At 42.7% G+C, this 13,037-nt stretch overlaps 1 protein-coding gene across 2 annotated transcripts in view; it reads right to left on the bottom strand.

The window, feature by feature from the left end:
- Positions 1-13,037, bottom strand: part of LOC119659948 (neuroligin-4, Y-linked) — a 148,450-nt gene that overhangs the window by 20,521 nt on the left and 114,892 nt on the right. Inside the window, exons 6-8 of one of the 2 annotated variants that reach the window (XM_038068295.1) lie at positions 4,778-5,056; positions 4,666-4,702; positions 58-270 (exon numbers count right to left, since the gene is read on the bottom strand). In XM_038068295.1, coding sequence (XP_037924223.1) covers positions 58-270; positions 4,666-4,702; positions 4,778-5,056 — 529 coding nt within the window. Of the gene's footprint in view, positions 1-57; positions 271-4,665; positions 5,057-13,037 lie in introns of both variants that reach the window. The other variant, XM_038068294.1, reaches the window with a different exon arrangement.

Raw genomic sequence — 13,037 nt, 5'->3', positions numbered from 1 at the left:
TAACAGACAATAGAAAGTAACAGCAACGAAATCTAACTTTTCATAATAGTCTCTTACCTTATATTGATTGGATGTTGTACAGGCCGCTCCCAGTCAGTATACTCGTTAACTATTGTCGCAAATATTTCATTAAGATGATAGGAATACGTATTCCTTACGTAGTTTTTTAATATTTTCGATCGACGATCTGCCTCAATCCCATATTGTACGTCTTCCGAGTTGAATGAAAAAAAGGCCTCGGCTCGTGTTACTCCTGCCATTAAATCATATCTGAAAATATTCGAGTGAATGCACAAGAAACAAATTTCACTGGAATAAAATGCCAAAGACATTGACGATTAAGCTCAGCGATTTAATTTCAAAAATAAAATGAAAGAGAATCTTGAATTCAATGAAAAACCATTAACTTTGCTTCAGAATAATGAAGCTCATGGGTGACAGATACTTTTAGGTTCCTTTGTGTAATGGAAGAATTCGCAACTGCTTGAGGGATATTACGCAGGATATAAACAACTGAATTGACGTAATAATCTCTTCCTCTTATATTATGCTGATAAGTACCAAATTTACTTTTATTTTTAGATGTAAAGATTCAATTAGAAGCAAGAGGGGCACTAACATGAACCTTGAAAGAGAGAGAACATCACATAACGGTCGCTTGCCATCGCTTACTTATCGCATCCGCATCTTCTTGCAAGGGTGAGCAGTCTCGATTGCACACGGGTTGTTTTCGGGTACCGGTTGTCCTTCGGCAATATGAAAATTATCTTATTGTCCAGATCGCAAACATCTGAAGCTGATCACCGGGCAGTAGTTATGTACTCTGGCCTCTATCAAAAGTAACTCAACTGTATAAGGTCTGGTGAAGCGTAACCTTTTGTGGATGAAACGGCTACTGACCGTGCCATACAAATGCAAAAAGTCACAAAAAGGAATGATCGTCAGGATTTCGAAGAAGGGCACCCGTTTTCAATGTGACAATTGGAGCGGTGTTTGTATGCTCACTATAGTCCCAAGAATGTAGCTAAAATTATCCTCGAAGGCATCAAAGAATATTGTCGATTGGAAAGGAACAACCTTTACATAGGGAGGTGTGTTAAGCATTGGACCTAGGATGTCCCGCATGACCGCATCTATGACAAGAAGGAGGAGCAGTGAGTAGAGGGAGCTCCATTGATGAACACTAACAGAGATACGGAGTGGTGGATATTCCTCCTTAATCAGGCGGTTATCAAATCTTTCAAAGTCTTCAAAAATTTCAAAGAATCTCTCAAATATGGCAATGCTAACACCAATTTGGGAAAATACATCAGATACAAATGCACGCTGTGGTGGATTCCACTTCTCGATGATAATCGTAACTAGTCTTACCTAAACCTATGTGTGTTACTTTCAATACATTCCTTCGGTAGGCTGCCCCAATTTTCATTTGCGGTTCTTCCCTGGCTAACCAAAAATAGTAAGGGATGACCAGGATTACCATCTGCATTAGTTATGAGCAGTTAAAAGGAATTTCCTAAACATCTAAAGTAAACTGGTCGAAATTGACGATGCAGGTGTGCCAACTCTTAGGCACAGCTCTACAGAAGTATATCATCGACACGCACTTCTATTTCTCTGTGCTAGAGGTATTTTGGAAACTTTAGTTCCTCTCATGACATGTATAAAACTTCATATGTCTTACTCATGTTGAGTTGGAATTGCATCAGAATTTGAAACATGAGCCTGTAGAAAATCACTAAAATTCACTGAACAAAGACATGCGAAGATGAATTCTAAAGTAGTCTGTGTAGTCTTACAGATTACTCATATAGCTTACTATCAGCACACCTGACAGGTAAGTATAAAATGCAAATCCATCGGATGAAAAGAAGAATAAACCTAAGTTTCGCTGCGAATAACCATCGGGAGTGGTCTGACTTAGTGATAGTGTCGGGCTCCTATGATGGATAGCTCGGCGTTGAACCCGCTAATCCTGGGGGGACCACCGAATAGGCGCCACGATGATTAAGAGCATTGCTTCGCTTCTGTTTTGAATCGAGTAGGCAGCGTATGAAGTGAACTGAGAATATGAACCTCTTTGTCACGGACTCCTACAACGAGATAACAACGGTGGGAGTAGGTACAACAACCTACCGCCCCCTGTTATACCAGAGATTCGCCGAGCGCTTCGATCTGAGCGATTTGAGGTCATTGCATAAACTAGTGACCAAGCGTCGATGGGAGCAGAGGCGGCTACATCAAAAAGAACACGCTGCACTGAGGAGATGGATCCTTGCTCCTTGCCAGGCATCTCCACCAACTCCGAGAATTCTATCTCAAATCAATGATAAGATTGCGTCTGGGTTATGTACTGATGTGTCGTTGCTGGAACTACAGCGACTTGTGTATTGTGGTGCAGTTTCGACTGTCAGATAACACAGCAGGAGATTCGCTTTCGCGTTATTGGTTTGAGTGATCGAAGAGATCCACCACGGAAAATTCGTCTGCAACGTCGATGGGACTCACTAAAGCAGACATTGCTAGGCTGACTCAATTCAGCTTTGGCAATTCCAGCAGAAGGGCGAAGAATAAAGTGCAGAGGATTTATAGGAACTTTGCCATCCCCAGTGAGATACCCGTAGTTAAGGTTATGGGCACACTAAAGCAGAAACTCTTTGCAGTATGCAGTTGGTTAAGACGGTATGGCGAAAGTCACAAAGCAACAACATAAGTATGCAACCAGCGGGGTTTTTTTTTCAAAACACTCAACGAATCCCAGCAGAGCCTCCAGACGGTATAATTCTCGGCAAAAGAAGCAAAAGAGTATTGGCATAGAATTGGATGGTTGCCCGTCCTGCATGCTGAGCATACTGAGTGGATTACTACTGAAGACCCCGACTATGCCAGTATGCTGCGTATGAATTTTGTGAAAGTCATCTAAGAGGTTGTTCGACGACCTATAAACTGCTGGAACAACTGGAAATGCTCTGCTCTGAATCGGGTATAAAGTTTCTGGTATAAAACTTTGACCAGTATACATGGTTGGTGTACAAGCCAGCTCATTAGCCAACCTAAGGAATTCCCACCCTTCTTGACTGCGAGGATTAAAGGGATATGATCCATGACCCCGCTGACATAAAAAACCGATTATTTACTCACCAACCCTCTATAAGTTGATAATAGTCCGAATTGCGAATGCATCATCCAAATTCTGCCAAGGACCAGACGAGTCCCTTGCATCCCGCTGTTTGTTAAGCAGATTATGGGCTGACTTCACTTAACTTGAAGGGTCGATTTTCTAATCTTCTGGGTGGGTACAGTTAGACCAAGAGCGTGTCGATGAATTTGAAGAAAAGTTGATGAATTTGAAGAAAAGAAGAAGTTGAAGAAAATTAACCAAAAGGAAACATCAAGTATGATGCACTAATAAGCTCTTAGGAAAATTCCTTTTCCTGTAGAACAAATTTGTAAATTTCGCTGATTACCCTCTAGTGGTCAATGAACATTATGTATATATTATTGGTAAGAGTTCATCTCTAGTAGAAATTTGCACTTTATAAAGCCCTAAATATATGCGACGCAGTTCATGTGCCTTTTCTGCATCAAACAATGCCCTCTAAAATCTTTTTTTACAAAAAGTTCCAAGCAACTAGTACAGTGTTAATTCGGCAGTTTCACCGAACCACTCGGAAAAATGCACTAAATTGCAGGCTCGTATAAAAACATACATAGCATGCGACGCTAAATGGGGTTAATGATAATTTTGTTTCCAAATATTATATTAGAATGTAGGGTTGTAAGAGATTATGTTATTATTACTGTGAAGGGGGTGGGATACACGAAATTTTTAATGGGATAATGGAAGTAATAAAAGATTTCTATGAAATAGGAAAACAAATGACTACAGGAGAAACAACGATGTCCTGAAACCACTGAATACTATAACACCCCCCCCCCCTGATTGACGGTGAATTCCCAGGATCTCAGAACCAATCTTTACTTTGACTTGAAATATTTGTCTGTGGTCCAGGTCCATAAATATCGTCATTTAACCATTGCCCTAAAGAAATTTAATTATTACACTACTATTTAGGGTATATAGGTAGTAACCTAAGTTTTTCCTGCAAACCGATACGAACAGGATAACATAATACCCAACTCCAATTTTGAATGATGGCTGCCTACCAGAATTTCCATAATCTACTGCTAACACAAAAGCTTAATTAAAGGTGTAACAAGAGACCACCACTTTCAATTAAATCTCTGGCGCTTTAGCGGGTGCTGCTTTTTCAGAAATAGAACAATCAATATGGATATTCTAAAGGTACAAAAAGAGCGTAGGTGGTCGCGATTGGAACAAAGGTGAATTATTCTCATATTGCGTATTTCCGACTATGAATTCCTAGCTGAACCCCATTTCCATTGAACTTTTTTTGCAGCAGATTATAATATGAAGTGGAATGTATTTCCACTCCCACGGCACATATGGGTTTCATTGAATTCAAGTCCCATTCGATTGGGATTTGAAATACGCTTAAAATTGAAACAAAACGCAACTTCAAAGGTCTCCATGAATGTATCTAATCCAAAACTGAAAATAAATTGGGCACCATATGCAAGCAAAAGCAGCGAACTAATTACAACTTCATCAGTTTCGCGAGGTACACCCGCATTCATACTTACTTCGATAATTTGTTGATAGCGTTCTTCCGCATCAGCACTGAATTAATTAAATTTAAGGTATTCGGTTGTTTTGGTGAACTTTTTGGGGTTGGTATACCATAGTCATAATTACCCGTATCGGCTGTCGACGAGCCCGTTTCGCCGACATCAATTACCACTCCATCGATACTTGGCCCGAAAGCGTAGCCAAATTCGGGCTGGGGTATGGGCACAGATAAAAGTTGGTCTAGGGATTTCTCTCGTAAACATTTCATAAGTTTTGCGTGCGGTAAATCTGGCGAACAATTCACGTGATGCGATACAATTGCAGCGTACTTCGACGGATTCCCAACCAGGGACCACGGCGCAAGCCCTGATCCTGACATCAGTATTGCTCGATTGAAAAGTAAACCTGAAATAGGAGAAACAAACAAAAGGATATATATATATACGATCATTTATTAACACTTTTTCTAAGCACTAATTATGTTAAAATAACTAAAAGGATACCGAAGGATATGAATGGTCCTCGACATAGTACCGTCATACAAGTGAGTGCATTGAGCTTCCAAATCTTTCTTTAATAAGTAGGTTTTGTTTTATTCCAGCCAGACCTAGCAAACTTTCAATAGACTAAAATCCACATCCGAGATAAACAATTGAAAAGAGGATGTATCTTTTCTAAGTGTTATGATCAACGGAAATCCATGCAACCTCAACGCCTACTGTGGAAGTCTGCCTGGTTAATCAGCGAACCATTTTGAAAGTCTGACTTTTTAAGTATTGTATTTGGTGGGTGGTCCAAGGGTAGGGCAAAACGTGGATTGGGACCCACGATGGAGTATGAAACCTGGGAAACGCATGCTGAACCAACACCAACAGCTCTACTATCAAACCCTATCACCACCCTACCTCCACTTCCACGTGGTGGTGGGAGCACTTTCTTAACGAAACGCTGCAGGTGGAGGTGGATGTAGCCGAATCTCGCGCTCCTAAAGACGAGACAAATTTGGGGATTTGGTAGGGCTGACAAGCCTACACAGGAAGCAACTTGTCACGAAGTCACAAAACGAGCCTCGGATTGGACTGACAACACAACGACGAACTAGGTAACGTAAACGCAATAACGATTTGAGCATTTTCTCATGGAACGTGCAGTCCCTGTACAGAAAAGGAACTGCCTTTCCCAATATAGGCTGATCTAACAGCGTTGCAGAACATGTGTTGGTTAGGGACCGGTGTCCTGGAGAAGAGCCACTACACCATATATTATAATAGCCATCCGGTAAATCATGTGGTCGGAGTAGGTTTTCTAGTTACCCAAGAAATGCTGTTATCGGCTTTGAAAACATTAGCGAAAAGCTATGCACTTTGCGCTTCCGAGGCAAATTTAGAAATATAAGCTTCATTAACACTCACGCCCATACAATGGAGACTGCATAGTCGGAGAAGGATTCCTTCTACGAGGCAGTAGAACGAACCCTCGAAGCCTGTCCCAAGTATGATATCAAAATCATACTTGGGGATTTTAACAGTCAAATAGGGACGGAGCACGTACGGACTGCGGATTATTCAGTTAGCAGTGTCGCACGAAATAGTTGTTGGAAGTACCCGGTTTGCATGGAAAGCGGTACACAAACAAACGTGGGCCTCTCCAGGACCTTTCAAAAAAATTAATCACGTGTTGATTGTACGCCGCCACCTCTCAGCCTTGATGAATGTCACTACACTATCACTAATGTCGGATCACTATCTTGTTGGCATGGTGCTCCGGGCTTGAACTATAATACCACCTAGAATCTCCTCTGACAAGTGAGATTTAACACTGAGGCCATCTATAACACAGTCTCCCTTAACATCTATAAGAAGGAAATACATGCCGCAATAACCGCAGTCAACAGAGATCCTAGAGATGAAGAATCAACAAATCATATTCACAATCACCTGCAAGATGATGTTATTCATACGGCCACAAATATACTTGGCCCCTTTCGCAAAGAAAGTCGGAACGGCTGGTTCAACGATGAATGTAAGCTAACGAAACCAAAAAATGCCCCATACCGAGTATTGCTGCATTCTCGCACGCGCAGAGAATTATCACGAACTCCGTTGAGTGGAGAAATGACTTTACAGACGGAAAAAGAAAGCCTGGGAGAACTAAAAAGTCTGTGATCTAGAAAAGTACAGGGAGCAACCGCACCAGGCACGGAAGTTGTACCAATAGGTCAGTGGGATGAAACCTTACACGCATCGATGCTCATCCTGCCGAGAAAAAGATTGAAATCTGATTTCCGACAGAATGGGCATATTGGAGCGATGGGTTGAGGATTTTGATGAACTGCTGAACAACCAGAATATCGGCTAGTTGGAGATCACGCCAACTGAAGACGACGGACAAATACTGCCACCACCAAGTACAGAAGAAGTAGCCCGTGCAATTCATCGGCTTAAAAATCATAAGTCGTCAGGAGCCGATGGAATTACAGCCGAATTGGTTAAATATGGAGGTGACCAATTATACCAAGCGGTTCATCAACTTATTCTCAAGGTGTGGAACAACGAATCAATGCCTGACGATTGGCAACGAGGCATTATCTTACCCATACCTAAAAAGGGAGATATCGCGCAGTGCAGCAATTGTAAGGGTATTACGTTGCAGAGTACTATCGATAATATATTCTCCACTATGTTGTTAGGCCGGACTGCCCTAAAGGACGAAAATATCATTGACCCAGCCCAAAGACGCTTCACTCCAGGCAAATCAGTAACAGATTTGATTTTCTCTATGCGGCAAGCGATGGAAAAACTGCTGGAATATTGCCATTAGGTGCACCATCTTTTCATCGACGTTAAGGTCGACTACGATAGCATAGCAAACGTAACACTTCACACGGCCATGAAAGAACTTGGTATCCCTATACCATGACGGAACAAATGTGTATATGTCAGACAAACGTATGCTTCGTATGTATAAATGACGGTTTCAGACAAACCTCTGCATCAGAGAAACAACGGCGCTAGTATCAGGCAAATGTCGGTGTCTGCTTCAGACATCAGACAGACATTCGTCAGACAAATTTCTGATTCGGAATCAGACATCTGACAAACAAATGTCCGCGTTGGCAACAAAAATCAGGCAGACAAATATGTATATGTTTGAGACAAAATCTGTCACGAATGTCTGGCACAGACAAAGTTTGTTTTTGTACCAGACAAATGTCTGTGTGTGCCGCTCACATCTGACACACATTAGTCAAACAAATGTCTGAATCTGCTCCAGATGTCAGAGAGGTCTGTCATTTGTCTGACCCAGAGATTTGTCTGTCTAATCTCTAAAGCAGACACAGAGATTTGCTAGACATCTGCGCAAACATTTATGTGACGCGGGCATAGATATTTGTCTGTGTATTGAAACATGCGCAGACATTTAACTGGTTTAAAAGCTTTGGTCAGCTTTGATGAGGCCGCGCCTCATGAGTTCTTCTCTCCCTTGGTATGAAACCGTAAGCCGCCTTTTTCCTTCTTTATTTTTTTTTCCAACAAGAGGAGTCCATAGACCAAAAAAAGTCGGAGTAAGTTACCTCTTCATTTGGTTCGGTCCGATATTAAGGGGATGGGGACATAGGACAGCCAATATTCTGTCAAGTCATGTCGTTCCCCGTGGTTGTTAACCAATCTTTCATGTCGTCTGATCTTCAGTGGCATTACAAAAACTATCGTGTTGTGTTGTTTCAATGAGGGCGCATTGCTTAATTCGCACAAATCACTAAGACGGACATATTCCAATGACGATTTTCGGACGCGGAAAATCCGAGGCTATACGTACCTTATCAGAATCGGCCCAAATTATCCCATTTCCGATTTCCGATTTCCCGCCCCACACATTGAACCTCTGCGAAAATAAATTTGCCATTCCGGATGTTCAGCAAGTCCAGGTCCAGGATCACTATGATTGCAGCCCATCATATTTGCACGGTATGGTCATGGCACAAGTAAGTAAGGGTGACTTTTTCCATCAGCGACTGCGTGGGTTGAAGTGCTTTGCAAATCTCAGACGGCGTGACAACCAGTCGTCGAATCCCTCATCCATTGGTGATAAATGTTACCTTTGGCTGAAAATTTGCTCGGCCATAGGCAAAGGATTGGAAAAAGTCAGTTTGGGGAATACCTGAGATCTTTAAAAAAAAATGTGGTATCTTTAGCAACGGTAGCTGTAGTTATTAGCCTCTTGAAGAGGAAACTCCGCTGTAAAGATAAAATATAGTATACGTCGCAGCACATTTCCTTGAGAAACTTCTGCTCTGATCTCATGCTGTATAATGAGGGCACTCTCTTGTTTCACGTGGACATAGCGTTTCGGTAAATGGAAACAAGCAATATGTATGCGTCTGAAAATGAGGTAATTGGAAGAGGTACGATTCTCTTTAAGTCCACCCACCTACTGGCCTATGCTGACGATATCGACATCATGGGAAGAATGACTCCAAACGTACAAACTGCTTTCAACCAGATCAATGAAGGCAAGACAAAGTACACTACGATGATGAAATCCGCGCACGGTTGTTGTCAGCCGACAGAGCCTATTTCAGCTTACAAAAACAGTTCCGCTCGAAACGTCTCACCATAGCGTCAAAGCTCTTACTGTACAAGACAATGATTTTCCCAGTCCTCATGTCTTGGGAGCCTTGGGTTCTTAGCAAGAAAAATTGCGAACTCTTGGCCGCGTTCAAGAGAAGAATCCTCCGAAGAATTTTTGACCCCCTACATGAGGATGGACAATTCCGTAGCCTACATAACGACGATGAGCGATACCATGACCGTTAAATTGTGGATAAAATCCGGCTGAATGGGTCACGATGGGCGGGTCACTGAATCCGTATGGATGAGGATGATCTAGCCTGGAAAGCCTATAAGGGCAATATCTATGGTAAAAAAAGAAGAAGACGAAGCGGACTCTGACTGAGATGGAGCGATGGCGTAGGTCAAAATGCCAGACAGCTTTTAGGGGTATCGAATTGGTGGCCCTCGGCCCAAACCCGGGATGTCTGGAGTTGCTTATTAAGGCAGGCCTAGACCGGGTACCGGTTGTTGCGCCGTTGATGATGATGATTAAATTTTATTAATAAATACCTCTGTGCCAAATCATACCGAATATTTGCATTATATCTAGGAATCCTACTATACTTCGTCAGCTTCTTTATTTGCAATATAATCTGGTAAATGGCTGTCATACGGAAGGTCGCAGTGCAAATCTCATTGGTGGCGGTGGGATTTATATCATGATTTGACGTCGGATACCAGTCGATTCGGCTGCGAATAAGTGCCTGAGTCAAATCAGGGTAATAATCTCGAGTGCAATGTTGATCCCATTGCCTCCTATAGTGTAACGTTACGGTATTGAATTAAGTGATCTAACACACTTGAAGGCCCTGATCAAATTGGATTGTTGCGCCAACGATTATTATTATTAAGCGTGCTCTTCTGAATTCTGCCACTTTTTAAATCCAAGGTGTCAAGGGGCATGGACCGGTGAATGTGGAGCGCGGCTGCTTTCAAGGATATATCGCAGGTGCATTAATATGGAACCTGATGATGAGTGAACTGAGGTGGGCGAACTAACTTTCCTGGATGAATGCGTTGCAGACGAAGATGATCTCCTCATTCTGGTTGCGGGGAATAACCGACTTGAGCTTCAACAGGGGAGTGCTAAGTGCACGCATATTGTTAATACGTGGTCTCAACAAGTCGGTGTCGCGCTCTCGATGGCTAAAACCATCGCGATGAGGTCGAAAGGATATTTACGTCGTCCTCTTTCGTTTAAATCGAACGGAGTATGGTTAAAATATTGGACAGTCATAATCGCGGAAAGTATGTCCTGGTACCGGCACCCGATTGAGCGCATGGAGGTGTTACTAAATTTGTATGTATGTTGAGGCGTGTTATGCGGTGTAAATGGGGTCTAAGCAGAAGAGCTGGTAGATCCATATATGTGGGACTCTTTGGTGCATGTTCTAGCTATGAGTCCCCTCTGTTATACGATTTACGTTGCCGGTGAAGGGCAGGAAATTACTCTATATTTGCCAGCGAGTGGCTTTGTTAGGGTATCTTTCTGTGTCTCGCCCGACGCCATGCAGGTGTTGTTGGGTGTTCCTCTTTGCCAGCTAGAGGTTGTCCGGCATGCCAAAGCTTACGAGAGTGTAAGCTGCAGCTTGAATAGGACAAAAGTGCATATCTGCACGTGAAATGTTTGTCTGCCAGATGGAGCTACATCGTGGACTTTGGGCTTGAGATGGGCTTCCTCCTGAAGGGGCATGGTAGTTTGCAGTTTGAGCTTGAGTTTCTCTTCTCGCGGATTATGTTCTGTGTTGGCCTGACTCAGAGGATTGGTTTCATATCCTCTGTGTCTGTTCAGAATATTGCGACATCCGTAATCTAAATGACATGGGAATCCCCGTAGTGAACGGTATGTTCGATTTTTTCCAGTGCCTTGCAAGCAGATAAACGTTTCAATGCGACGACGGAATGTTGTCTTGAGTGCTATGTATTATGTTGTATTGTTTTGTATACAGAACGGTAGCGATTCTGCACGAAAAGCTGATTCCAATCAAGTTGTTGGGGAGTGCCGTCGGCCGTACTCAAGGTGCACGATCAAACCCGAGTCTGCAAGAGATTCACCTGAAGTGGTTCTCACGACGAAGCCTCATTGGAGGTTCGGGTACCATGGGCGCGTGAAGCTCCCGCTGTAAAACTCCGGCGGCGTACGCCTTCGTTGCAGCAAAGGTGTTAGATAGGCCTCTCATCCACTGGTAGACCTGCTGCGCCTGCACTCAATACACATCAGTACCGCTCTCGGTCTTGATGAAACTTTAACTAAGTGGATCTATACTATGCGACCAAGAAGATTATTGTGTGCTGAAGTAGGTGTGGATAGGTATCTAACAGCGGAAACGACGAACGGCTGCTCCCAAGGAGGTGTGAATTTGTCACTTCCGTGCGGTATTTTGACCAACTCACCGCTATGCGAAATTGAAAATCTGTGAATAGACAAGCCTATGCGCTGTGTTGGTTGTTGGTCGAGACCTCGGAACAGTGTGTAGAAATACACAACGCACCGATTATTTGATTGACAATTGATTCTTCAGGCATGAACTTTCAGTAAATCCCAATAAAACTACGATGGTATTATTTACAAAAATAAGGAAACTGAATGATCTTTGCCTTCTAGAGATCCGAACAAGTGAAATATCTGGGAGCTATTCTAGACAAGAAGCTTGTTTGGAACAAAAATGTAGAAATAAAGATGAAACAAGCTCTCACAGCTTATGGGCTGTGAACCTTTACCTCGACATAGGGAGTTAGGCCTCAGGTAGTAATGTGAATATACATTGCTATCATCGAGCCGATGTTCGCCTATGCGTCCGTAGTGTAGTGGGTTAAGGTGAAACACAATATTTTCCACTGTGAACTAGCCACATTGCAGCGAATTGTTTGTCTGGGTATTACTGGTGCCATTACTTAATGCGTAGCCCTTGCATTTATTCATTCAGAGCACTGCATTGAGAGCAGCTCATAAACTAATTCGATACGATCTATGGTGAAACAATGGACGTGGAGAGCACAAAGCATTATAAGAGCTATTAGGAGAACTGAGTCCAGTTTTCGCAATGCTTTCTGCTTCTCGGGTCCTCATATATCTGTTTAGTGGTTTGAAACCAAACAGGGTTTTTGAGTAGGAGTCTACCTTTCGAATTAAAACGAGCAGTGTTTTTTCCCTTTGGGGCAGTATGCAACGTTCTTTCAGACTGAAGTGCATGCAATCCTAAGGGCCGCAACCCGGATGATTGAAGGGCGGTTCAAGGACCGACGCATTGGAATTAAAACGATAGTCAAACTGCACTGAGGCCACTGAGCAATCCTTTGATCACTTTAAACATCTTTCAGGAATGTAAAAAGCGATTGAACTCTGATTCAATACAGTGAAAGCCGATTACTGCGGTGAACAGGGAAATGACATGTTAGGTTCAATTTCCCTTATTCGCGGAATGGAATAGCAGGTGTCAGTAGCATTGGCTAATGTTGCTATCAGAAACTGGGAACAAACAACCAAGCCAAACAAACTGCAAAATTGCAAAGTTTATCCTGCCGAAAAGCTGGAAAACTGGCACGAGTGTTGTGGGCAGTCTGAGTAGCCATAATTCACTAGCTGGGCATATGTTCAGAACAGGGATTCTTTAAGGCAATACGTGTCCATCCTGAAATGAGGAAGCCGGATCCACGGAACATTTTCTATGTGGGTCTTTCGGAGACGTTAAAGAGATCGGGAACGACAGATATAAGTTACTAAATCCAATTTTCCTTGTTTCTCTCCCCAGCAGTACTAATTTGACTCCCCG

The sequence above is a fragment of the Hermetia illucens genome, chromosome 6 (assembly GCF_905115235.1).
Source record: "Hermetia illucens chromosome 6, iHerIll2.2.curated.20191125, whole genome shotgun sequence".
NCBI lineage: Eukaryota > Metazoa > Arthropoda > Insecta > Diptera > Stratiomyidae > Hermetia > Hermetia illucens.
Note: the sequence above shows the minus strand (reverse complement) of the source record. Positions and strands in the feature narration are given on the sequence as shown.